Raw genomic sequence first — 23,740 nt, 5'->3', positions numbered from 1 at the left:
CACAGTTGATAGAAATGTATGTTGTTTTGCAAATAAGCCTAATGCAGCAAATAAGACTAAGCAAAAGCTATATTCTTGATGAAGGGGGGGGGGGGGAGGGTTGGGGCATATACAGTGAATTACTCTGACTTCAAAATAATAGTGTTCGTTCAATTTGCTTGCATCACTGGAGAGAAAATCTCAGCCTTTTCAATTCATATAAATAATGTCAGAGGTAACTAGATGAAAATATAGTCTTTGGGTATATCGAACTGGGTCACTAAGCAACCTCCATTACACAGTGCTCTTAAGGCAGTGTAGCAAGGTCTGCAGATGTCTTGCACACTTGCTGCACTATATGGATGATGCTATGTTGGGATAAGGGATTACATGTGCTACAAAGTGCATGTAATTAACTCAGTCAGGCTCTCAAGCAACATTTACATTTAACACAGACTTGCCTTTAGTTATCAACAGCAAAGATCCTCTTATGTATATTTTTGTCGTAGGAAACTTAGGAAATATTACATGAATTGTATACTAGCACAAAATGGCAAAAACATCAATGAGAATAAAATATCTGTGATGTGTCTACTGTAACATAGTTTGTAGTCATGGGAAGGAGGAGGTGGGAACTGGGGAACATTTAAACATGACTTTAATAAAAAATGAACACTAAAATGAGTACATCCAGGCCTGGTCCTCTCTCGTCTTGCACTGTCCTCACTCCACCTTGCATCCTTCTGGAGCTCCTCCATGGGTCTCGAGACCAGTGAGTGGTGCAAGTGTCACTACTCATCATTAACTCCACCAGCCTTGCTCCGTTCCCACGGCTCTCAGCCCTGCCACACTCATCACATCGACATTTTATACTAAATATTTTAACTATAAGAGCATATGTGACACTGAAGACTGAAATAATGACTGCTGAAAAATTCAGCACAAATGCAAACACATAAATAAATTAAATTTTTAAATATATTACAATCCACTGACATAATTTTAAAATGTAAAAACACAACACAACATTACATAACTATTTTGTACTTTCTTTATCAACTAAATGCACCCTTAGTGAGCATTAGAGATTACTTTCTAAACATTTTTCAAAATCTTACTGACCCTCAACTTTTCAATGGTAGTATAGGTGGTAATGAATATTGATTGTGTCAATGTCTGTTCCACAGCATACCAAACTAAAAACTCAAAGCTAAAAAGAGTTAGCTGGACAAAAAGGTATGATGTGCCATGAAATGAGCAGCCAATGAAGCCATAACCCAAAGCAATGGCATTTCTGATAGAAAGGGTGTAAAGGCATCAAGGACACCAGTGACATTTAGAATTAGGAAAGCACTAGGGGAGGATGCTTAACCAGCCATTGGCTAAGATGTTCTGGTGTTGAAATGCCAGCAGCATATTTGTTCTCTTTTTTCCTCTATGTTCCTCACTTTGAGTCAAAGCAGCTGTGACATAGACGTTTTCCAGTGTTTTTTATTTATTTTTTATTTTTTCAGCTTTTGCACCACTCAGTAAGCAGAAAATAAGAGATGCTTAGAACGCCCAAGGGTGGATTTGACTCATATATTAATCCTGCAAAGGTATCCTGTGGCGTTTATAAGAAGGAAAAGTTTAAGTAATATTTATTTTTCTGATCAAACAACAGAAAAATGTCCTGCCACATTCAAATTCTTCTGGTTCTATGTGCAACAAATTGAAAATATAGTGTTATATTTCAAAAAGGTATTCATACCTGATTTCTGGAAGATCAACACAGAACAGCAATTCCTATTTCATTTCAAATGTTTAAAAGACAGAGTTGCTCTTTGACTGAAGGGTGAGAACATGCACATGAACGCCTCACTGTCTTTCTCAATCCCTTCCCATGAGTAAGCTAGTCTGTGTTGAGGCATCACGAACCCTCATTCCTTCTGTTCTATGCCAAATCTATAAATACCATGGCCCTTGTGGAGGCCTTGCATCAGAATTTGCCCTTGAGCTCCTCTATCCAAGCATACATCAGAGAAGGTTTCCAGCTGTGGGGTGCATTGGATAGATTACTGCCTGGGACCCTCTATAACAAGGATTGGCCTACACTCGGTCCATGCCAAATCCCAGCTACACAAAGTTTTCCTCTGAGTATACTGCTTAAGGCATGCTATTAACCAGTCACTTGATCCTTATACTTCCTTTTAAGTGTCAACTTTCCCCTCTTTTCTACTTTTCTCTACATGCGTAAGTGAACATGAAACATTAAACATTTTACCTTGACAGCTCCCACTGTTTTGTATCTTCTCTCATAGAAAATGCAGTAAGATAGTTGCACATTTTTCTATACTTTTTCATTACTCCAAAGCCATGTCTTGTTGCTGCCAATCCATCTTTAATTCCATGTGAACCCTCTGTTGAAGGTACACTGCAACTGATTACACTTTCTCATCCATTTTACATCCTCTCTTTAATCTACAGTACATCTAGAATGACTGAAGCCTTCTAACTGTCAATCCCACATGCAAAAATCTGTTTCTTTACATGTGTAGAACATCAGAATTAGTCAGGGTAGATGACAGGTTGACAGAATAGGGGGAAAAACAGGCATTAGCTGTGAATGCATCTGTCTAGAATTTACTTTTCACAAAATAAAATAAGAAAAGATCAGACCAGTACCTTAATGCTCTGTTACAACAGGTCAATCAAGTGCTTACTTACAGCGTAAGAGGAGAGAATCTGAAGGCATCTCCCTCCATTCCCTCCATCTCATCATACTTTTATGAGATGTTATAGTTTACTCAAATCCTATTTACAGCTTTGTAAAGAGCAAAATTAAAACTATAACTCAAGGGCAGAATGTCATATGGATTATATTACTATAGATTTTGGCCTACACATGCAACAGCAAAGCTCCTCTGATGTTTATTTTGTTTTTACTTCTAAAACTTAGAAAATATGAAATTACTATTATACTACTTCAAAACAGCAGAGTACAATAATGTGTATACATTGCAAGAAGTGATGTGTCTGCTGTTCCTCTTTATTTTATTCTAATCAAGGTAACCATAAGAGCCCATTTGTGTTACAAAACAGATTTTTACTTCCTCAGTCTGTATTCGTGCAAGACTTTAAGAGGCTGATTAAATCTGTACAAGAAACATTTTTTTTTTATTTATATTTATCTGTAAATACCCCTTGGAAACCTATTAGCCACATCAGTCTCTTTTAGTAAACCTCCATTTTTTCAGATGTGACAGTTGGCAAAGGTCCAGATTCTCGGAGAGAACATGTTTTATGATTCCTAAAGCGCCTGAGCACAACCAACACCTCAAATCTCTCCTTGTCTTTCTCACAGTGATTTCTTTGTATTACCAACTTCCATTTAATCTAAAGATGTCACTGAAATAAGAGCCCAACAAAACCATCCAAGCACACTGATATTGAACATTGTAACAGAAACATTATCTGTTCATTTCTGTATGAAGCAGTTTAGGCAGCAGTTGTCCTAACACAACAGATGAAAAGCATTCACATTTGTCCCTTTGCCAGGCTCACGCAGTTAATTGCCTCACACTGGAAAGAATAAATAAATAACAACGATGATTCATGTTCAGTAATTAAAATCAGAAAAATTTAGCATTTCTCAAGTTTAAGCAGCTACATTTTAATTTTCTCTTTTACTGTTAGTCATAAATCCTTTAGTTTGAAAGTCATTACTAAAATGCAAAACGAACACAACTTCAGTTATTTGGCTGACAATAAACACTTATTTTATTACACTGCAATAAACAGCATTAACTACTCAACAAATGTATGATCAATGGGATGTGCATATCCCACAAACAACAGAAAAGACCCACTCTGTTTTTGTCTGGCAGCCCACTAGCTAGACATTAAATGTTTAATAATGTAAAGCTTTGTTTAAGCTGCTTTTGTGTGGAGATACTTAAAGAAGGGTTAGGACATCACGGCTATACAATCATCACGTTCAAACCTCTTAAGCCATAATAGGAGAGCTCTCATTAAAACAGTATTCGCCCTCAAAGACACAATGAACTAAAGACACTACAATCAAGTAAAATGAGTTTACTTAAAACCTTAGTCATCGCTGTGTACTGCAGTAATTAATCCTCAAATGAAACAAATGAGCAATTAGAGAAGTAATTATTATGATTTAATTTGTTTGAGTGAGCAGTCCTTTGAGGCATGATTTAATGTCTAGGTATTCATGCAGAGTGAATATTCATTAGCCCAAAAGTAGTGCTCCCTCTAGTGAATTGTTTGACAATGGTCTTACATGCTTTTACTGCCTGAAACTCACTAATCAATTGTAAGGTGAACACGCAGTTAATAAAAAGAATAATAATAAATAAGTCCTGCAAATTAAATTATTATTTAACACATTTAAATAAATACTTCTGGTATTTATACAGATAATAATTTTTTTGTGAAATATTAATATAAATAATAATATAATATAATATAATATAATATAAATAATAGTTTATTTGAGAGCACATAAACAATATACACTTTGGAAATGCTAGTTAAGTGATGTTCATTTATATATTTCAACATTATACAATACCAGTCAATACCAGTTTGCTAAAGCAGTAATATTGTTCAAAATTTTTACTATTTAAAATAACTGCTTTCTATTTGAATATATTTTACAATTTAATTTATTCCTGAGATCAAGGCTAAATTTTCAGCATCATTACTCCAGTCTTACTCCAAGTTTAACACTATACCATTCAAAAGCTTGGAGTCAGTATATTTAGAAATTAAAACTTTTATTTAGCATACATGTGATGATAAATAAAAACAATAAATATCATAAATAAAAACCTGAAAAAATATTCTCAGCTCATTTCAACATTGTTATTATTATTATTAATAATAATAATAAAGTTTTTTTTGTAGAACATCTGAATATTAAAAGTATTTCTGAAGGATCGTTTGACTGGAGTAATGATGTAAAAAATTTAGCTTTGAAAGTCAGCTTTGATTGTTCCTAATAAACTGTTTAACTGCACTGGCAAGTGAATATTAAATTGTTTTGTGGGATAATTAAATATATTTAAAATAAACTACAAACATAAAATTATATACATGTATTTTGTCCTCACATTCTTTTTTCTTGTAACATTTCTCTCTCATTCACACACCTGACTGAAAGGCTCAATTATGCAGCTCATTATGCAGGCCTTTGTCTTTCTCAGGTGTAAATCACAATAATATTCACAATAGTTGACACCTACTTGCATATGCCTTTTACAATCAAAAAGTGTCTTCGGAAATTTAAATCAATCTATTGTTTTCTATGGGTGAATAAACAACATGAGTTTCACATCAAGTCTAGGCTAGTCTTGTGAACAAATGTTCTGTATGTGTTTTATGACCTTATTTCAGTGACTTCAAAATTTTAGGTTTTAATGAATGAAACATTCAAAAGAACGTCTAGGTTACGTATGTAACCCTCGTTCCCTGAAGGAGGGAACGGAGACGTTACGTCAGAAAGAGACTGACGAATTGGGTCTCGTCCGAGGACCCAATCACCTTCGAGTGGTAACAAAATGAGCCAATGGTACACAGAGTACCTTGGTTTGCAGAATTTGCATTGCGAGCTCCACCCCGCTGTGCGGGTATGTAAGGAGCAGCACGAGCAACTCGCACTGAAGTCTTCACTGAGGAGCCGAGCCCAGAGACCCGGCCATTCAGAGGAACAGTGATGTGGCAAAGGGACATAACGTCTTCTCTCCTTCAGGGAACGAGGGTTACATACGTAACCTAGATGTTCCCTTTCAGTCGTTCACATTCTACGTTATGTCAGAAAGAGACTGACAAATGGGGTCCATTACAAAACGCAAGTTCACCCCTTGATCTTTAAAAGGAGTGGTGGGAACTTTGGGCACGTACCCAGGCCTGGGTCTCAAGATAACGTGAGAGTTGGCTGGCCCGAATTCCAGGCACGCTTCGTCAACTGAAAATGCCAGCACGTCCCGACCCTCTTAACAGGGACCAAAGCCACCAGGAGCGCAGTTTTCAATGATAAAAACTTTACCTCTACTGAGAGCAAGGGTTCAAAGGCAGCCTTCTGCAGTCCTGATAGAACCACTGTGAGGTCCCAAGAGGGATCTTGCTGAGGGTGAGGCAGATTGAACCTCCTGGCCCCTCTCAGGAACCTGATTATCAGATCATGCTTCCCAAGTGACTTACCATCAACATGGTCATGATGAGCCAAAATGGCGGCCACATAGACCTTCAGGGTGGAAGGAGACAGTCTTCATCCCAACCCTTCCTGAAGAAAGGAAAGCACTGACCCGATCGGGCATCTCCAGTGGAACCGCTTTCTTGCCCTCGAATTGTCTCAGGCAATTCAACAGTGACCATGCGCTCGCTAGTAAGCTACGCGAAAATGGTGACCGAGTATATTTCCATACCGAGAAAAGAGATTTTCTGCACAGTGGAGAGTTTGCTCTTTTCCCAGTTGACCCGAAGACCCAGACGGGCGAAGTGTTTAAGCACCAGATGCCTGTGCTTGCACAACCACGCTCTAGCTGTGAGCTAGAATCAGCCAGTCATCGAGGTAGCCAGGGCTCCGTCTGCGACCTTCGTAAAGACACGGGGAGACAGGGCCAACCCGAATGGGAGAATGTTGTACTGAAATGCCTGCCCCTCGAAAGCAAACAGAGGAAACGGTCTGTGACGAGGAAGAATGGTGACATGAAAGTACGTGTCCTTCAGGTCGATTGCTGCAAACCAATCCAATGTACGAATGCATGCGAAAATTCACTCGTCTGGTCACTTCCTGGTGCACTTCCGGAAAGAAAGGAAGGAACCAATCATCCAGCCTCGACCGCTCTGGACAGGGTGGAAGATTCCACTCAAGCCTGATGCTCTCAGCTGCCCGGTAAAACACGGCTGCCAGCTCCTTATATACCCGCACAGCGGGGTGGAGCTTGCAAATATTTTGAAGCATTATGAAATTCTTGAGCATGTTAAATATGTGTTAAGCTTCAATGCTTATTTCTTAAACTAAACTGTTTTACTGTCATATTAACTAATATATTAACTACTTTGATATTTCATTCTCAGTTTTAACTTTAACTTTAACTTGTTTTTCAGAGCACTATCATTGCATTTTTAAAATACATTTATTCAGACTAATTTGACATTTAATTCTGTTTTAACTCTCTTTCCAGAGCACAGCAGTTCTTCGTGGCCTTCCTGTCAGAGAAGAAGCCTTTATTCTTCAATGTTGAGTCTTTCTTTCCATTGGACACAAATCTCGAGCCGATGCTCAACGGGAGCTTGTGGCGTTGGAACGGTGAGCCCAACCGGCCAATGAGGACAAGCAGCGTGGTTGTGGTGCCCGACCGGGAGGACACGAGTTGCCTCGACCGGAATAGGTCACGGTGTCGGCGTACGGGCCCTACTGGCTGATAGCCCCTGCTATTGAGTGAGCAAAGGGCCTAATGCCTAATTGAGACTCAGGATGACGGACGTCTGGGTCCTCTCGGTTTGGCAGATAAAAAGCTTTGGGCTGGCCAACAAGGAGGATTCTGGCGACATCCGAAGGGAGACCCCGACTCACGGCATCGGATGGATGAGACTCACTTGCGGTCGGCAAGCATAGGCCCGACCGGGAGAACTCTCGCCAGACGTCTGAAGGGAGCGCACGCATCATACGGGTAAGCCTCGCCGAACAGGGAGAGTGGAAAGGAAAACCCGACTGGGAGGACTCTCGCGGCATCCGATGGGGCATTAAACTCAGAACATTGAGTGGGTAAGCCTCGCCAGGTGGGGTTAAAAGATGTGAGGGTAGCTGAGAGTTTTTTTTTTTTGTTTTTTTTTTTGCAGGATTTGACGAGAGGTTGAGACTCGGACAGTTAAGCCTCGCCTACCGTCAAATTGAAAGGTAAGTTGCGTGGCCGAGAGACTCTTACCGACGGGTAAGCCTCGCTGGCCAAGGATGGAAAAGGTCAGTTGTCTAGCTGGGAGGCTCTAACCGACGTCCGATAGGAGCTTAGCTCCAGGAATCGAACGGGTAAATCTCTCTGGCTGAAGGACGGAAAAGGTTGTCTAGCCGGCAGGCTTTTACATTCGTCCGACAGGAGCTTAGCTCCCGGAATCAAACGGTTAAGCCTCGCGGCCAAAAGACGGAAAAGGTAAGGTTGTCTAGCCAGGAGGCTCTCACCTACATCCAATGGGAGCCCCGACTCCATCCATTGGATGGGTAAACCTAACCGTACGTAAGACAGAATGGCGAAAAGGGTAGCCGGGGGCTTTCACCTACGTCCGAAGGGAGTGTGAGCTCCTGGCAACGAACGGGTAAGCCTTGCTGGCCGCAGAATGGAAAAGGTGAGGTTGTCTGGCCGGGAGGCTTTTGTCAGCATCCGATGGGAGCTCGAGCTCCTGGCATCGAAGAGAGAAGCCTTGCCGGCCATAGGATAGAAAAGGTAAGGTTACCTGGCCGGGAGGCTATGGCTGGGATCCAGTGTTTTTTTTTTTTTTTATTTATTAAATTTGTGACACCGGATGGGTAGTCTCTCCAGCCATCAGGGAGGGAAAATTGAGATTGTTTTATTAATCGTGCATTAATCGGGTAAGTTTCGCTGGTGGTCGGATGGAAAGTCCAAGATTGCTTAAGCGAGAAAGCATCTCACAGGAGTTTAATACTCGCAATGTCATACGAGTAAGCTTAGCTGATAGTTGAACGGAGAAGGCGAAGGTTGGCTCAACCGGGAGCACTCTTGCAGCGCTTAACAAGGAGTTCGATACTAAGGATGATTTGGTTGTCTACGAGGGTAGACGCTGTGAGGCTTACTTGAATAATTGTTTAGCAAATCCAATGAGCTGCTTCCGATAACGAGTCAGAAAAATCCTGGTGCAGTCATTGTATTCAAAATTAAGTGTGCAAAAATAAATTGAATTTCCTGTGCCAGTGTACCCCGAATAGGTGCCATGAATCAGCGATGTGGTTGTTGTCGAATCTTCATATTGTCAGCACGTGAGATCGATGGTACATATCGACGATGTAATCGTGCATGGGTGGAGTAAGAGAAAGATTCTTTATTCTTGTTTGAGCTTACTATTTGCCATTTTAACCATGCAGGTGCACGAAAAGAGCCTATGGAATCACCAATAATCTAAAAATATACTTTCGGACGTACTGATAAATTGGCATTAAATATAAAATACTATATTTAAAACTGCTAGTTCATGTAGTCGGCACTACTGCTGTCAATAAAATAAACCGTCAATGGATGGAGGTAAGTCAGTGATATTTATACTATGGGATTGATTACTTGATTGTGGTCCACCTGTGTCGATTAGGCTAAGTATCTGATGCGCTCCTCCCGAATCTTGTTAATAAAAACGTTATTTAAAAGGCCATTAAGGTGTATTTAAACAAATCATATCCACTCAATTAAAATCTGAAGAAATTTGGTTCCCTGGATTTTCAGTGAAGGAACAGAAGTCTCTAAGGTTACCTTAAAAGTAGTCTTTCAAAGACAAAGTTACATTTTTGGGGTTTGGAATGACAAAGGAGAGTAAATTTAAAATTTTGGGTAAAATATCCCTTTAAGCTTGTGTTAGTAAAAACATTTTTATTTTATTTTAATTGAAGTTATACATTGTTGAACCTTAGTCAAAAATATTTTTCTACTCCTAAAACAATGTAATAATGTGAAAACCTTTTTTTATTTTATTGTCACTATTAAATTTTCTCATAAATGTATGTTGATTGTTAGTTTCAGCTCAAAGATTGACAAACAGTCATGATCCTTTATAGAGTTTATTTTATATAGGTTGTTGCTTTTTGTCTTTACTTGATGTTTTTAGTTTAGCTTGCTTGCTAATTTTAAGGCAATCGGTTTCTTAATATTTTCTAAGTAATGTGAACACTAATAAGAACTAATTATTTTAAGTGAACAGTACTGTAGGCCTTCGTCTTCTCAGGTGTAAATCACAACGATATTCATGGTAGTTGACGCCTACTCGCATATGACTTTTTAAAGTGTCTTAGAAAATTTAAATCAATATATTGTTTTCTGTAAGTGAGTAAAAAAGATGATTTTCACATAATTTAGAAAGAAAATTTCTAGGCTACAAGCTCCAGTTCTCAAAAATCCCAGGAACCATTGTTCTGTATGTGTTTTATGGCCTTATTCAAGTGATTTAACATTTTTGTTTTTTCACTAACCACGCATAACATTTTTTTCTCAAAAACACAATTATGTACATGCATGCATTTCAAATATTATTATAGCCCAGATTGTGCTGATTACAGTGAGATTAGACTTTACCCATTTAGATATTTATAAGAAACTGAAAAAAAGCACAAATATCAGGGCATGACAAAACTTCTCCAGGCCCCAAAAATACCCTTAGACTCCAGAGGGTTAACACATTTTCTGTACAAACTGTTTTAAGTTATTCAAACCAAACATTAACACACTACTTTACTTAGGAATTTTAAGGCAGTCAGTTTCCTCACTTTTTCTAAGTCAAGTCAACTTATTATATAGTGGCAAATTGTCTGTCACTGAGTCACAGTGAAAACATTAAGCACATTGTCCATTTCTGATTGTCATGACAGAAAATAAAATAAAGATATGAACTAAACACAAACTCTTTCAAAACATTAGAAATTCTGCATTTTCATTGCAGGTGTGTTGAAATTTGGTCAACATTGAGTGCACATTAACCTGTGATGCAATACATTTTCCCAAACAGAAAGATTTAGAAGCATGACACATGAGTCTTTTGCAACAGAATTAACAACATGAAATGTACAACGAGCAGAACACGGAAGATGCTTTACTTACTCTTTGGTAAGCATTGTTTAGATCACTTCACATCATACATTCTAAATCTTAAATGATTTGATTATTATATCTCTATAAAGATTTTTAGTGGAGATGTCTTTGTGATCTTCTACAGCATTTCTATTGACAACAGCTCATGGAAATAATTCTTCCTGTTCTTCCTCTAAATTTACTTATGAGCAGATTGACCAACAGCTTCAGGTATAGATTGATTATCTACAGCTACAGTATAATGCAGACTCAAACTATCTACTTACATACAAAATGTAATTGTAATAAAATTGTTGTTGACTATTGCATGTACGTATAGAAGTAAAATGAGATTTTTATATAAAACTCTCTTTTTTAGGATTTGAAAAATTGCCTTGAAATGCTATCTATTACATGGACAACATACCAAAATGCAAACATTTTTAACCAACTACAAACACTGAGTGAAATCATCCAGAGGCAACAAAATGAAGGTAATTTAATAACCCCCTGCGAAAAAGATTCTAAACAACATACTATCATATTATCCTACAATGTTTTACTCAATAGCATATATGTAATGTTACTTATTAATGTTTTCCTCAATAGCATATAGGCTGTTTTTTTCCCCAAAACTTCAATACAGTGTAATATCATCTCACACAACGTTTTCAGTTGCAAACATAGCATGGCACGCACTGGTATCAGATATGTACCTTATGCCATTACATTTAAATATAGGGCCCTATTTGAACGATCTAAACACAAAGTGTAAAGCGCACGGCGCAGGTGCATTGTGTGCATTGCAATCCTTAAATTTTTTATATTTGGCATGTTTGTTTGCTGCTGTGCATCCCTGTGTTTAATAAGCAGCGTGTACACGCATTCTGGACCCACTTATACTAACACGCTCTTTAAATAACAAAGAAAAAACATTGCGCCAGACTTTAGACCAGGTTTGATCTGGTCTATGGCGCAGTCTATTTTCAGCTCCTTAAGATAGCATTGTGCCGGCAATTCGTCTGATAAACACACCTCTTTTTTTAGACCAGCACGCCCATGGGCGCAGAAATGGGCCCAAATGCATTTGCTAATTAAACGACGTGGCACTGGATGGGAAAATGCGAACGCCACTTGACTGAAACTAGCAAACACACTTGTGCTGTGCCTTGCGTCACATTGCGCCGGATGTATTATAGGGCCCATAGTTGAGAGACAGAAAATTAAACAGATAAAATTTATGTCAGTAAATTAATCAACAGATCCTCTCTTCACAGAGTTACGAAGGTTACTGCCAGCAAACTGTTCATCTCCAGCTGTGCCAGAGGATGGAGGCCTGCTGTGTATATCTGTGAAGCACAAGGCCTACTGTAAACCTATGTGCAATGCGGTACTATATTGTACATTATTTTCATTGCAATAATAACACATTTAATTTTTGCTTTTTTTATATATAAAAAGACAACATAAAAATGAAAATGTATGCTTACAATTTACATTAAATTATTATTATTATTTTAGTTTAAGCATTACTTGCATCAGCTTTTCAATTTAAAGTATAAATTACATTTCTGAGTTTAGGGTTTCTGCAAGTATTAAAAAGGTCTTAAATCAAAGCAGAAATTCGTAAATTCATAAAGCTATGTTAAATTTTGCACTCACTGCAAAAAAAAAAAAAAAAAATGAAAGAAATGAAAATAAATATCTGCCAATGGAGTCAACAAATAATATCATTTCCCTGTTAATCAATTTATTTTTTTCTGACTAAAGTAATCACAAAGTAATCACACTAATCACAAAGTCCCTTTGATAAACGTTTCAGAAAACAATACTTTTCTTATCTTCATACTTCATTTTGCATCTGTAGTAAATGTATCTTGATTTAAGAACGTGTAAACAGTATATACACTTTTGTAAAATGTTTGCAACTGTTTTTTTTCTTTACTTTTATAGGGAATAACATTTGTTCAGTAGTATTTATAACTACTGAATAACATTTTATTTGAATTTTGTTTAATGTGAAAATTTGTTAAAACCCAAATGTATAAATAAACCTAATCAAAACGTGCTACAAACGTGTTCACTTGAACACTTGATGCAAATGACATACCCAAGCAATGAAGTGCAAAAGTGTGGCCGCTGTGACAGGTTGCAAGAGTGCAAGTTCCACCCTAACGGACTTCAACAGACAGAACCCACTGATTCATAAGCACCTCCCAGTGGACAACCCAAAATATACAACAAGCTTAAATAGAATCCATGCCAGTCCAATAGGGTATACACCACTATCCTAAAAACAAAACATTTATTCTTCTGTATTTAATCTTTCCTTGCAAACAGGGTTATGATTTCACTTTTTTAAGAAGATCAAGGCTGTTTGAGGAATGCAGTTCTGCCACAAAAGACAAGTGGACAACACAGTTTATTGGTGGCAACAGGCTGGCTATATGCGACAGTAAGTTCTGAAAACATTACACATGCACGTTTGTTTACATTTGACTATATTACGAAGAAATCTCTCAGTTTTACTGGTACCATTCTCTAATGTAAATCCTGAATACTACAGTACTGCATCCTAAGGTGTTCTGAATGAGATGTTTTTACATCTCCCATTAACTTCTCTCTGCAGAGTCCCACACTGCAGTGTCAGGAGCCCCCTCTGCATACTTCCCTGTGGGCCAGGACTGTCAGAAACTAAAGAGTGATGAACAACTAACGAGGAACATCACAGATATCTTTACATCAGAGTTGGTTAAGGCAGGCATTACACTATCAACAGAGTCTTCCGGCCTTCTCTGTGGCTAAAACAAGACTTAAAGAGATCTAAAAATTGTTCAGAGCTGACATATTCTGTGCAAAGCTCATTTTACTAATAATTTTGGACTTGAGTCATGTAAGTGCAAATATGTTAATAAAATGAAAACTATGGAAAATTTCACACTTAAGGAATTACCCTACATGATATAACAACTAATGATTCTTCATAATGACAAGGCCCAGTACAGAAATTCCTTTTAAATGACAAAGGTAAATCATAATTTAATAGTTTATTTATTTAGACCTCTTTATTTGTATTTTTTATTCTAAGTATTAGAAGTTCTAAATGCTGTGGGAAGATTTAAAAAAATCTAAGCAATTTTACAGTATACAATTAAATATGCTCAGACAATTTGAAAATAAAGCAGCCTATTATTAATAAGGTTCAGAGGATTTAATTTCCGTGGCTGCAATAATCTTCCCATTGGGGTCTTAGGAGGAGACAAGAATCAGACAGATCATCTTAATAGCAGATGTGCACCAGTCCAATTTTAACAATCATAGCCTGAGGTCAATGAATCTGTCCCTGTTCATTTTAAACATGATTGCTAGACGTGCAACATTCCACCATGCTGAGAAATCATGAGTGATTTTCTTTAGACAGCAAAAATAGTCAATTTCCATTTGTGTCCAAAATGTTTAATGACATATTTAATAACCAAGAAGCAACCTATTTTTGGAAATTAGATGAATGCAATTTAGTCTATTTGCAAGCATAGATAAAAACTAATTCAAATGTTCTCTATGGGGATGAATTGTTGCAACAAAACCACTAGATGTCAGTATTATCAACATTTTAGATAAAACTGCAGTGTGACTGTTTAACACAGAATCAATGTCTTGCGTGAGATGAAGACAGGCATCTAATAAGAAGAACATTTCTACTCTAGAAAGAGCATGTTTAGTTAAACTTTTTTAATAGTACAAATAAGCAATATCTAATCTATAATTGTTACAAAATTGTTTAAACTCTACATGAAGTATATGACCAACTGAATAAAACCATTTAAAAGCCTACGAAACACAGAGGGTGTTTGAAGCACACGCTGAAGTCTCACTGAAGCACTCTCAACAAAATATGCCCTTCTGTGATAACTTCTGCAAAGAAAAAAAGTTTTCTTCATTGTGTATATGATACAAAACACATTCCTATTAGCATGTGCCTAAAACGCTCAATAGCAGTCTATTTTTCAGACTAAACTGTTTAAAATACTTCTTCAGTTACTTAAATACTTCTTCTTCAGCCTTAGCTTTAGGTATAAGTAGATTGTAGTAGTAGTGTCAATGAGAAAGAAAATTTTTAATTTCATTGTGTTTGAAAAAACATAGTTACCAGTTGCATGGAGTGAATCTCAGAGCTGAGGGTCTCTCGCAGAAGCTCAAGCTCTTCTTCTTTATATAACTCCAGCTCTTTCTTGAGTCTGAATGGCACACACAGGCACATGCAAGAGAACAGGTAATGGTTAACCAATCATGAGGCTCAAAGAAAACCATACAAGCTTAAATTGACAAATGCATTCATCATATCTTTTCAAATAGTCAAAAAAAATCTTGTTCAAATCATTCAAATTTACACTCCATAATTTTAAGAGAACTAAAAAGAAGATAAAGATTTACTTAGTGAACGATGTGAAATAGTAATAAAAAATCTAGCATTTTTGTTCATTTCTTTGATTGTGTTGCGCAGAGAACTATTACTGTAATGTGTACTTTCTGAAAGTTATTTAATACAAATTTGTTAGAAATTAGTTTCTAAATGCTTATTTGCAGTTAATATCAGTCTAAATACTAGTTAGTTATAGAAAGATAGATAGATCAATATAAATGATTCATATATTCATACATCAATTCAAATTCAGGGAAATGATTGCAGGAAATTTGCATATATTTTCAGCAGAGCCTGAGGGGTGTCTCTGCTAAAGCGAGCACAGTTAAATCCTTAGTATACTACAAGAAAAGCAGACACTGAATAAGCACACATTCACGGAGTACAGAATATAACCACAAAAAATGATATGAATGATATAGAATCTTATTTTATCAGGTTACATCTACAACCTTAAGAGAAAAACAAGCCTTAAGGACAAAATATATCCACACACCACAGCCTAGGAAATCCACAATTTTGTTTGTACAGTTAAGAAATGACTTAAATGACTAATGAAAACTGAATATATACTGTGCTGATACTTAACTTTTCATATAAAAACATAATTAAATGAGCAACTTTAGATTTAAAAATTGCTTTGAAAAAAGAAAGTCACAGCGTACTGTCATTAGAACAAGAATAAGAAAATCTCTAAAATTAGATGGTTCTTGTTCCAGCTTAATGTGTTTCCAGGATGTAATCAATTAAAGCAAATCAACATAAAATAATGTTTTATTTGAGTGCACATTTTAAAAGTGATTTTAGCATTACTGATAAAGTTTGGAACAATTATGCTGTTTACATTTGCATTAACACAAAAAACAACTACAACAACCAAATGTTTTTATTTATTTGGTGTGACTTCCAGATAAGGAATGTGAATAAGCTCACTAAATACTACTGGAAATCAACGTGGAGGTCTGGTTGTTAAATTAAAACAAGTCTTATTCAGAGTCATAATCCATTTAAAACCAGAAGCATCTTCACATTAGCAAAATAAATCTAAAACCTTGCCATGTAGTAAAGTTTGGGATGTGAAGTCTCTCATAACTTAGACAATGTTAATTTCAACTGCCATGTGTTCCATGGCAGAAGATCAATAGTTGGAAAAACTGCCCTATGCACGATGGGGGTATGTGTTTAAGTGTGATTCATGACTACATAGGAGAGGAATGAACACATCCTGAGCTTAGCAGCGCTGTCCCAAAAGCCTCATCCTCAGCACATCCTGTGAGCTTATACAGCCTGTCCTATTAATGAGGAAGACTTGTGCGACGCTCCACACACTACCCCCACATATGATTTACGCAACCCAGTGGAGGAACTTTCTTCCTGAGACAGACTAGCTATCGATCCCCTTTCAATCATCTCTTCTTAGTGGGGCGCTGATCTGAAGGAGTTGTGTTTAACAGCTCTGGACCGGACATAGTAAGCAACATATCAAAGACCTAATTAATAGAATGCACCTAATGCTGTATTATTTACACATGGTGAAGTGAAAGGAGGAGGGAGATGGAGAGATTGATGAAGGGAAATTCAGCAATCTTTACTCACGCTCCTTATGGATCATGCTATCACACTAACATTACGATAGGTGAGAACTCTCTTGCCTAATACAGGTGCTGTCTGTCAAGGGTTTCTGACGGACCATGAGCCTCTCTGTCTTCAAACTCTCTGTCAGAGCTACTGCTTCCTTCAGATTTCTCTCTGTATCTGCAGATGAACAGAAAACTGAAGGGATGAGAGGTTTATTTAGACACTTTAATATTTCTAACCTTTATCAGAGGAAGTTCTTAAGTGAGCAGAGCCCTGTTTTACCTGTAAGCTGTGATTGTATTTCCTGGAGCTCAGCTTCTAGTGACCTTTTCTCTTCTTTCATGGAGCTTAGCAAAGTGTTCTTTTGCTTCAGCAAGTCCATCTCTGAGGAACAGCAAAGGTGACAACTTAAGTAACCTGCTGGCAGGTGGTTAAAGCTACAACAAACAGGTCTTTGAAGAACAAGAACCACTTCGATGATAACTTTGTGGATGCCTTCTGAATACAAAGCTTTTTCACCATCTTTATACTTTCATATATGTTTTTTATCTAAACCTGAGAAACAACCGTGCATTTTCTGCAAGCTGAATGACACATTTCAGTGTGTCAACAAAGGCTAGGTAGTTTTTCAGTGCTTGTTAATCTTGGTTCAAATAGTTTCCAAATTTTTGGGGGTGAATGATTTACATAATGATAGCTTTATATTTCAAAAGTATACTGTTGACTATACTTTTGGTTTTTTTATTAATCAGAGAATTGTGAGAGAAAAAATGCATAGCAATTTTCACAGAAATATTTAGCAGGAAAACTGTTTCAACATTCCCACAACTTTCTTTCTTTAGCACCAATTCAGCATATTACAATGATTTCTAAAGGATCATGTGACACTGAAAACTGGAGTGATGGCTGCTGTAAATCTAGTTTTACGTTTTAAAATATTATCAAAATCGAAACAGCTCCTAAAATTGTTTATGAGTTTATAGTTTTTTGTTTTTTTTTATCCAAAAAAAGTATTGTATGCTGAGACTTAAAAATCCTGCCAACCATACATTTTTTGAACAGTACTTTACATAATGATGGATAATTGCCTGATAATAAAACTTATGTGCAAGCCTATATTATGTTTTTCAGCAGTGACTGTAATCCATTAATTCCCAGCAACTACTAGATTAATTTAGGTCAGATCTGTCTTATATACAGTTGCTTGTGTGTTAAGCACTGATGTGCAGTGCCTTAAATACTTTCAAAAAAATAAATAAAAGAAACGTTCACCTTTGTGTAGAGTTTGAGCTTCAAGCTCTAAGCTCTGGATTTTAGATAGGGTTTGGGTGTGAAAAACAGCATTTCTGTTGCTGATTAGGTTGAATTCATTGTTGAAAGTTATCATGTCCTTCAAGAATTTCTCTCTTTCTTCACATGATTCTCTTTTCAGTCTGTCCTGAATTTTAAAATAATGAAAAGGCTATTATGCAGATTACAAATAGTACAAAAGCATTATTTTAACACTTCAGCATATGCATTGTAGTGGATGATGGATAATGCTGTGTCTGTAAACTTTCTTTATCAGTCCTCATGAACTATTTCATAATCCTAGTAATATTGTTTCAGACTTAACATTGTTGTGTTTTAATGAAGTGTGTAATAAAGAGACAATGGTCTTTCCAAAAAAAGAAGGAATATAACTCCATTGTGGAAGGTTGAATGTACCAGGTTTTCTTTGAGATCTCTCTGCAGTCCAAGGAGTTCCTCTTTCTGCCTTTCCAGCTGATCTTGTTGCTTTGTCATCAATACAAACTGCAGTTTGGTTTCAGCCAGGAGCTGAGACTAGGATCACAAATTAATCATGAATTTGATCAGTGTCTTGTGTCAGATAGTCCCCCAAATGAAGCATCCCACAAAATAAACTTTGCATTCACAGCAGTGGCGTTTTCTAACTAGCTGCACAAAGACACATGCGGCAGCACAGCTTGTTGCTCATCTGCCAGATCAGTGGCTTCAGTGCTGATGGTTAAGGTAAGCTTAAAGGGGGGATGAAATGCTATTTCATGCATACTGAGTTTTTTACACTGTTAAAGAGTTGGATTCCCATGCTAAACATGGACAAAGTTTCAAAAATTAAGTTGTACGTTTGAAGGAGTATTTCTGTTCCAAAAACTTCCGGTTTGTCACAAGTTTCGGAAAGTTTTTTTCGAGTATGGCTCTGTGTGACGTTAGATGGAGCGGAATTTCCTTATATGGGCCCTGAGGGCACTTCTCCCGGAAGAGCGCGCGCTCCCGTATAGCACAGCACTGAGAGCACAACAGACTTCACTGATCATAGTGAGAGTGCCGCGAAATGTCACAAAAGGAGTGTGTTTTTGGTTGCCAGGGCAAGACAACCCTGCACAGATTACCAAAAGAGAAACAGCATTAAGGGACCAGTGGATGGAGTTTATTTTTACAGAGCATCAACGGAGTTGTGCAAGTGTTTGTGTTTGTTCCCCAGCATTTCGAAGATGCTTGTTTTACAAACAAGGTCCAGTTTGACGACGGATTTGCGTATTGTTTATTTCTTAAGGATAATGCAGTCCCAACGAAAAAGGGTCACGATTGTGTGTTGGGTGAGTAAAGGCGGTGAGTAAAACTGCTTCAAATATCTCTGTGTTGTTAACTTAGCTATCGGAGCGTAAGCACATCAAGTAAACAACATGCGATATTGTCATCAAACTGCACTTTCCACATGTACATCTTAAAAAATAAAAATAAAATAAAAAGACGACAAAGTGGAACTTAGTCATTTTCCAAAACCGCTAAGCAAATATATACAGTTTCAGTACATACCACATAGAGACGTTGTTGCTGATGCTGCTCTTGTTAAATTTCAGCCTCTGGATCTGACTCTGGATCCTAAATATAAGCTGAATCTGACTGTTAGCCATGGTTTGTTTTGGTTGGTTTTGTCCTCACGGTGTCACAGCTTCCAAGGACTCTCAACGCAAAAGCCTACTGGCGCTCGTGATTCTTTAGCTCCGCCCACACGTCACGCCTCCATCCGGACGTGTTTTTCCGGGAAAAATCGGTACAGACTATCTTTCTCTTATGAATATAATAAAACTAAAGACTTTTTGGAGTTATGAAGGATGCAGTACTACTCTATAGGTACTCAAGATTAACAGGATACTGAGTGAAAACGAGCATTTCACCCCCCCTTTAATGTCATTTTGTTTGTAGGTCACTTTGTAATTGGCATGGTACTGCGCTTTGAATTCAAGTCCCTGCTTCTCTTCTTTTACTAGCTCAGTCAAGTGTGAAAGACATCAAGGATCCTCCAGGTAATTATTCTCTATCTGGGCTTCAAAGAATGCAAGCAAATTATGTTTCATAATTACATGGGAAGCATTGGTCTAACCAAACATATTACGCAGAAAATTAGACACGTCTTTTGTGACATTTACTATCTCAGGTGGATCATTGAGGTCATTCAAGGAGTCTGTACTAAATGTTTTAAACTTGCCACAATGCAAAACTTATGAATTGTGAAAATTCTAAACATATATTGCAAATATTTACCTTCACTGCATCAACTGATTATCAGTTTATGTGAATAGGACACATCTGGAAGCTTTTGCTTTCAGAATCCTATAGTATGTCTCTATATTGACCTCAGTATTCATGCAATGACCTCTTTAATCAAATGATTTGATCGTTCATTGACTTACTACATCTGACATTGGAATCAAACTAACTGTATACCATATGTTTGCAAGGTTAATTGTATTTTTTAAGTGTTTTCAACAATAATACTAATGTAATCTGAAAGAAACGAGATTGATTTTGCAGTGCCGCTTTGAATTGATCCACTCCATTTTAATGTATCCTGTCCATTAGATGAAGTGTTTTAATCATGAAAAAGAATTCCTTTTCACAGCGCCAAAGGATATTAATACTGCATATCAGCTTTGTGCACAGATAAACTTTAAGATGTATGACAGTGCACATCCGTAGCTGTGTGGCAATATTTCTATCTGATGAAACGTTAGGCCTATAGGCTACATTCACATAACACTTAAGAAAAATGAAAAGGGAAATCTTTTCTAATCTGTCATTATGTGTCTCTTTTTAAACACTGGGTAACCGACCATACATACCTTCTCATCCAGTTCACGATGTGCTACCTCCAGTTTTTCACGTGAGGAGTTTATTTTGTCCTGTACACTCTTGATGGCAGCTTTAACTGAATGAGGGAAATAACGAACATTTCCAAAGGCTTAATTTTGTACAAACGTAAGAATTATTGAAATATGTAATGTGAAATAATTATATTTAAGGTTTTGTTTTGTTTTTCACGTTTAAAAACACTCGCGAGCTCATCTCAAATTGACCGTTAACTGATCTGTTGTTTACCTTCATGAAGCTGCTTGATATTTTCTGAAACCTGCTGCTCTGTCAATAAAATTTGCTCAAATAGAGTGTCTAGACTCATTATTATTATTATTATTACAACAATAATAATTAGGGGGGAAACAGGAAAGGTTAGTTTGTATTTGCTGTTTCGCGGGGAAAGCGTTTCAATATAAACGTAGTAGGTGAGTGGGCTACTGGGCTTCTCTACTCACGCGATGCGCATGCGCAGTCTTGCCACCTGTTTACTGTGCGCAAACTCATGCGCGACAACAACGATTCTCTCCTTCATTATTCACTTTAATTCATGTTAACGCAAATAAATCCATATCAGATGGCAAAAGAAGAGGAATCCGTTCTTGGTACCTGGAGTCACTAGTGACTTTATTCTCATTAATAATACTTCAGACCAAACCAAATAAGTTGCTCTGGTGTTACCCTATTGAGGGCATGAAAGAGTGGATACTGACAATGGCAGTGGCGTCTGATAAATAGCCTTGCAGTAGCCTACCCCGCGATGATCCACTAGGAGAGCAGTACATACACACACCACCTGAAAGCCCATGAGATAGCTCAGTCATTTGGCTTCCTACTTTAAAGTGCAATTTAAAAGGTCAGTCTCCCTATTGTTGGGCGTTTATAAGCACAGTTAGCAATCAATAACTTTAATTTGGTGCAGCAGTATTTGTCATGTCATTCTTTACCTTCTCCAGTTTCCCAAACACTGCTTGAAAGAATGGTCTTGATTTGGTGCCATGCAGCACATTAAAGTGGTAGTTTATATGATGGTGACTATATCATTTTGACATTCATTTGCAAAATGATTTTCGTGTTTTTCAGACTTTTTCTTCTACAATCAAATTCTTAAATCAATACAGTTATTATTTACACATCCAAGAAACCATCCAAAACTCACCACCCCAACTGTCCGGCCCACCTTAAATCTTAGAGCTGGAGCCAGGCCTGGTACAAATCGATTTAGTTATTACAATTCAGATAATTCCCATTGAGAAAGAGAGAGAGAGAGAGAGAGAGAGAGAGAGCGATGAGGTGAGGGGAATATTTCAAATGATCTTGAACCCTTCTTGTCACCAGTGGTCTGTAGAGACCCAGTTCTCCACTTACGGTTATTAGAATGAAATGAACTCAGGTTAATTGAGAAATGCATAAACCAGACAAGAAGCATGACTCTTGATTGAACAGATGTCAATAGATTTGGTCAGAGTAATTGATCCTTAATTAACTATATGGACATACGGATAAACGTTAAAGGTTTCGATTTTTTTCTCATGTAAAAGTTAATCTCATTGATAAGGGGAAATTGATTTATGTTTAACCATAGTTAACTATGAATCCATTAAACTGTAAAAAGCATTAATAGGAGAGAATAAGTAGAATGTAATCCACCAGCCTGTGTCCTCAACACAAGGATATTCTGGTACTCAGCTGGAAAGTGATGTACTGTAGTAAAAAAAAATGTTTTAAACTAATTATATTGAAATAATAATTTAAAAAATATGAAATCTGTTAACACTTAGACTCTGTTTTAGTAGAAACATTGTCACTGTGAACAGAACTCAACATGTCAGATTTCTTAATTTGGAGAAAAATCAGGAACTACACTCACCTCTGATAACCCAAAAAAATTTCCATTCAGTGTTTAATCTTGTCAAACAAACTTTCAGTTTTCCCAGAATCAATTGTTGGATGTAAAATATACGTCAAAATATGTGTGCTTTTTCACTTTTCAGAGACAGAGTAGTAGTAGTGTTTTACCATTTCAACAGTGACAAATTCATTTTCTTTTCTTTTTAGCATCAACTATTACAGTAGTTATTATTAATAACTATCACAGTTAACAAATAAATGTTTTATTTCAGTTAGTGTTTATTTTAAGTAGGCCTAATTGTTGCTGTTATATTTATATATATATATATATATATATATATATATATATATATATATATATATATATAGCAAAATCATAGCCTTAAAGTTGCTAAGGTTGAGAACCACTGGTCTAGTCATTTCATTAGTAAGATGTGCAAACGTACCGACAGATGGCGACCTCCACCAGCAATAAACTACTATGAAAGAGGTCGCACCAAAACTTTATCTGACCATGAAAGGCATAACATAGACTATTCAAATATTGTCATTACATTAAAAAAAAGTAATTTTAAACGTTTCATGGCAAAATAAGTAGCCTATTATAACGTTCTTAAATAAAACTGTATTATTTATGTGTAGGCTATTAGGCTATTAAGTTTATTTTTATTTAATGATAAAAATGTCTTTGCTTGTTTGGTAAATTACTACTGCCAAGGGACGGTTTTCATGCTGGTGTCACCAATATGTGATCATCGTGCATGAAACAAAACTATATTTTCACTGATATCTATGTATTTGTAGTTTTCGTAGCATTTTATCGAATAAGTATTTGGATATTTAGACTTTGATACGCGGGAAAATACGTGTAAATGATTTACCCTACAAGAATTAGAAAGCAAGCAACATGCATAACCCCCATATATAGTTACACAATAACAGAGAGCAGTAAACACTATAAGTTTTGGAGTGGCAAAAC

At 36.8% G+C, this 23,740-nt stretch overlaps 2 protein-coding genes across 3 annotated transcripts; one reads left to right on the top strand and one right to left on the bottom strand.

The window, feature by feature from the left end:
- Positions 1-10,691: 10,691 nt before the first annotated feature.
- LOC113057291 (uncharacterized) lies at positions 10,692-13,705 on the top strand. Its single transcript, XM_026224576.1, has 6 exons — positions 10,692-10,808; positions 10,918-11,003; positions 11,152-11,266; positions 12,050-12,162; positions 13,113-13,227; positions 13,402-13,705. Exons 1-6 carry the CDS (start codon positions 10,760-10,762, stop codon positions 13,575-13,577), a joined length of 654 nt encoding a protein of 217 aa, XP_026080361.1. The 5' UTR covers positions 10,692-10,759; the 3' UTR covers positions 13,578-13,705.
- A 139-nt stretch (positions 13,706-13,844) lies between these two features.
- On the bottom strand, positions 13,845-21,350 carry LOC113057289 (coiled-coil domain-containing protein 172). 2 transcript variants are annotated; one of them, XM_026224574.1, is made up of 8 exons: positions 21,157-21,350; positions 20,901-20,986; positions 18,481-18,597; positions 18,046-18,211; positions 17,056-17,157; positions 16,848-16,968; positions 14,923-15,010; positions 13,845-14,687 (listed from the first exon to the last, which is right to left on the bottom strand). In XM_026224574.1, exons 1-8 carry the CDS (start codon positions 21,233-21,235, stop codon positions 14,658-14,660), a joined length of 789 nt encoding a protein of 262 aa, XP_026080359.1. In that variant the 5' UTR covers positions 21,236-21,350; the 3' UTR covers positions 13,845-14,657. The 2 variants fall into 2 exon arrangements, with proteins under 2 accessions (XP_026080359.1, XP_026080360.1); XM_026224575.1 differs by having other exon boundaries at positions 16,848-16,950.
- Positions 21,351-23,740: the final 2,390 nt, after the last annotated feature.

Source organism: Carassius auratus, chromosome 38 (assembly GCF_003368295.1).
Source record: "Carassius auratus strain Wakin chromosome 38, ASM336829v1, whole genome shotgun sequence".
In the NCBI taxonomy this organism is placed as follows: Eukaryota; Metazoa; Chordata; class Actinopteri; order Cypriniformes; family Cyprinidae; genus Carassius; species Carassius auratus.
Note: the sequence above shows the minus strand (reverse complement) of the source record. Positions and strands in the feature narration are given on the sequence as shown.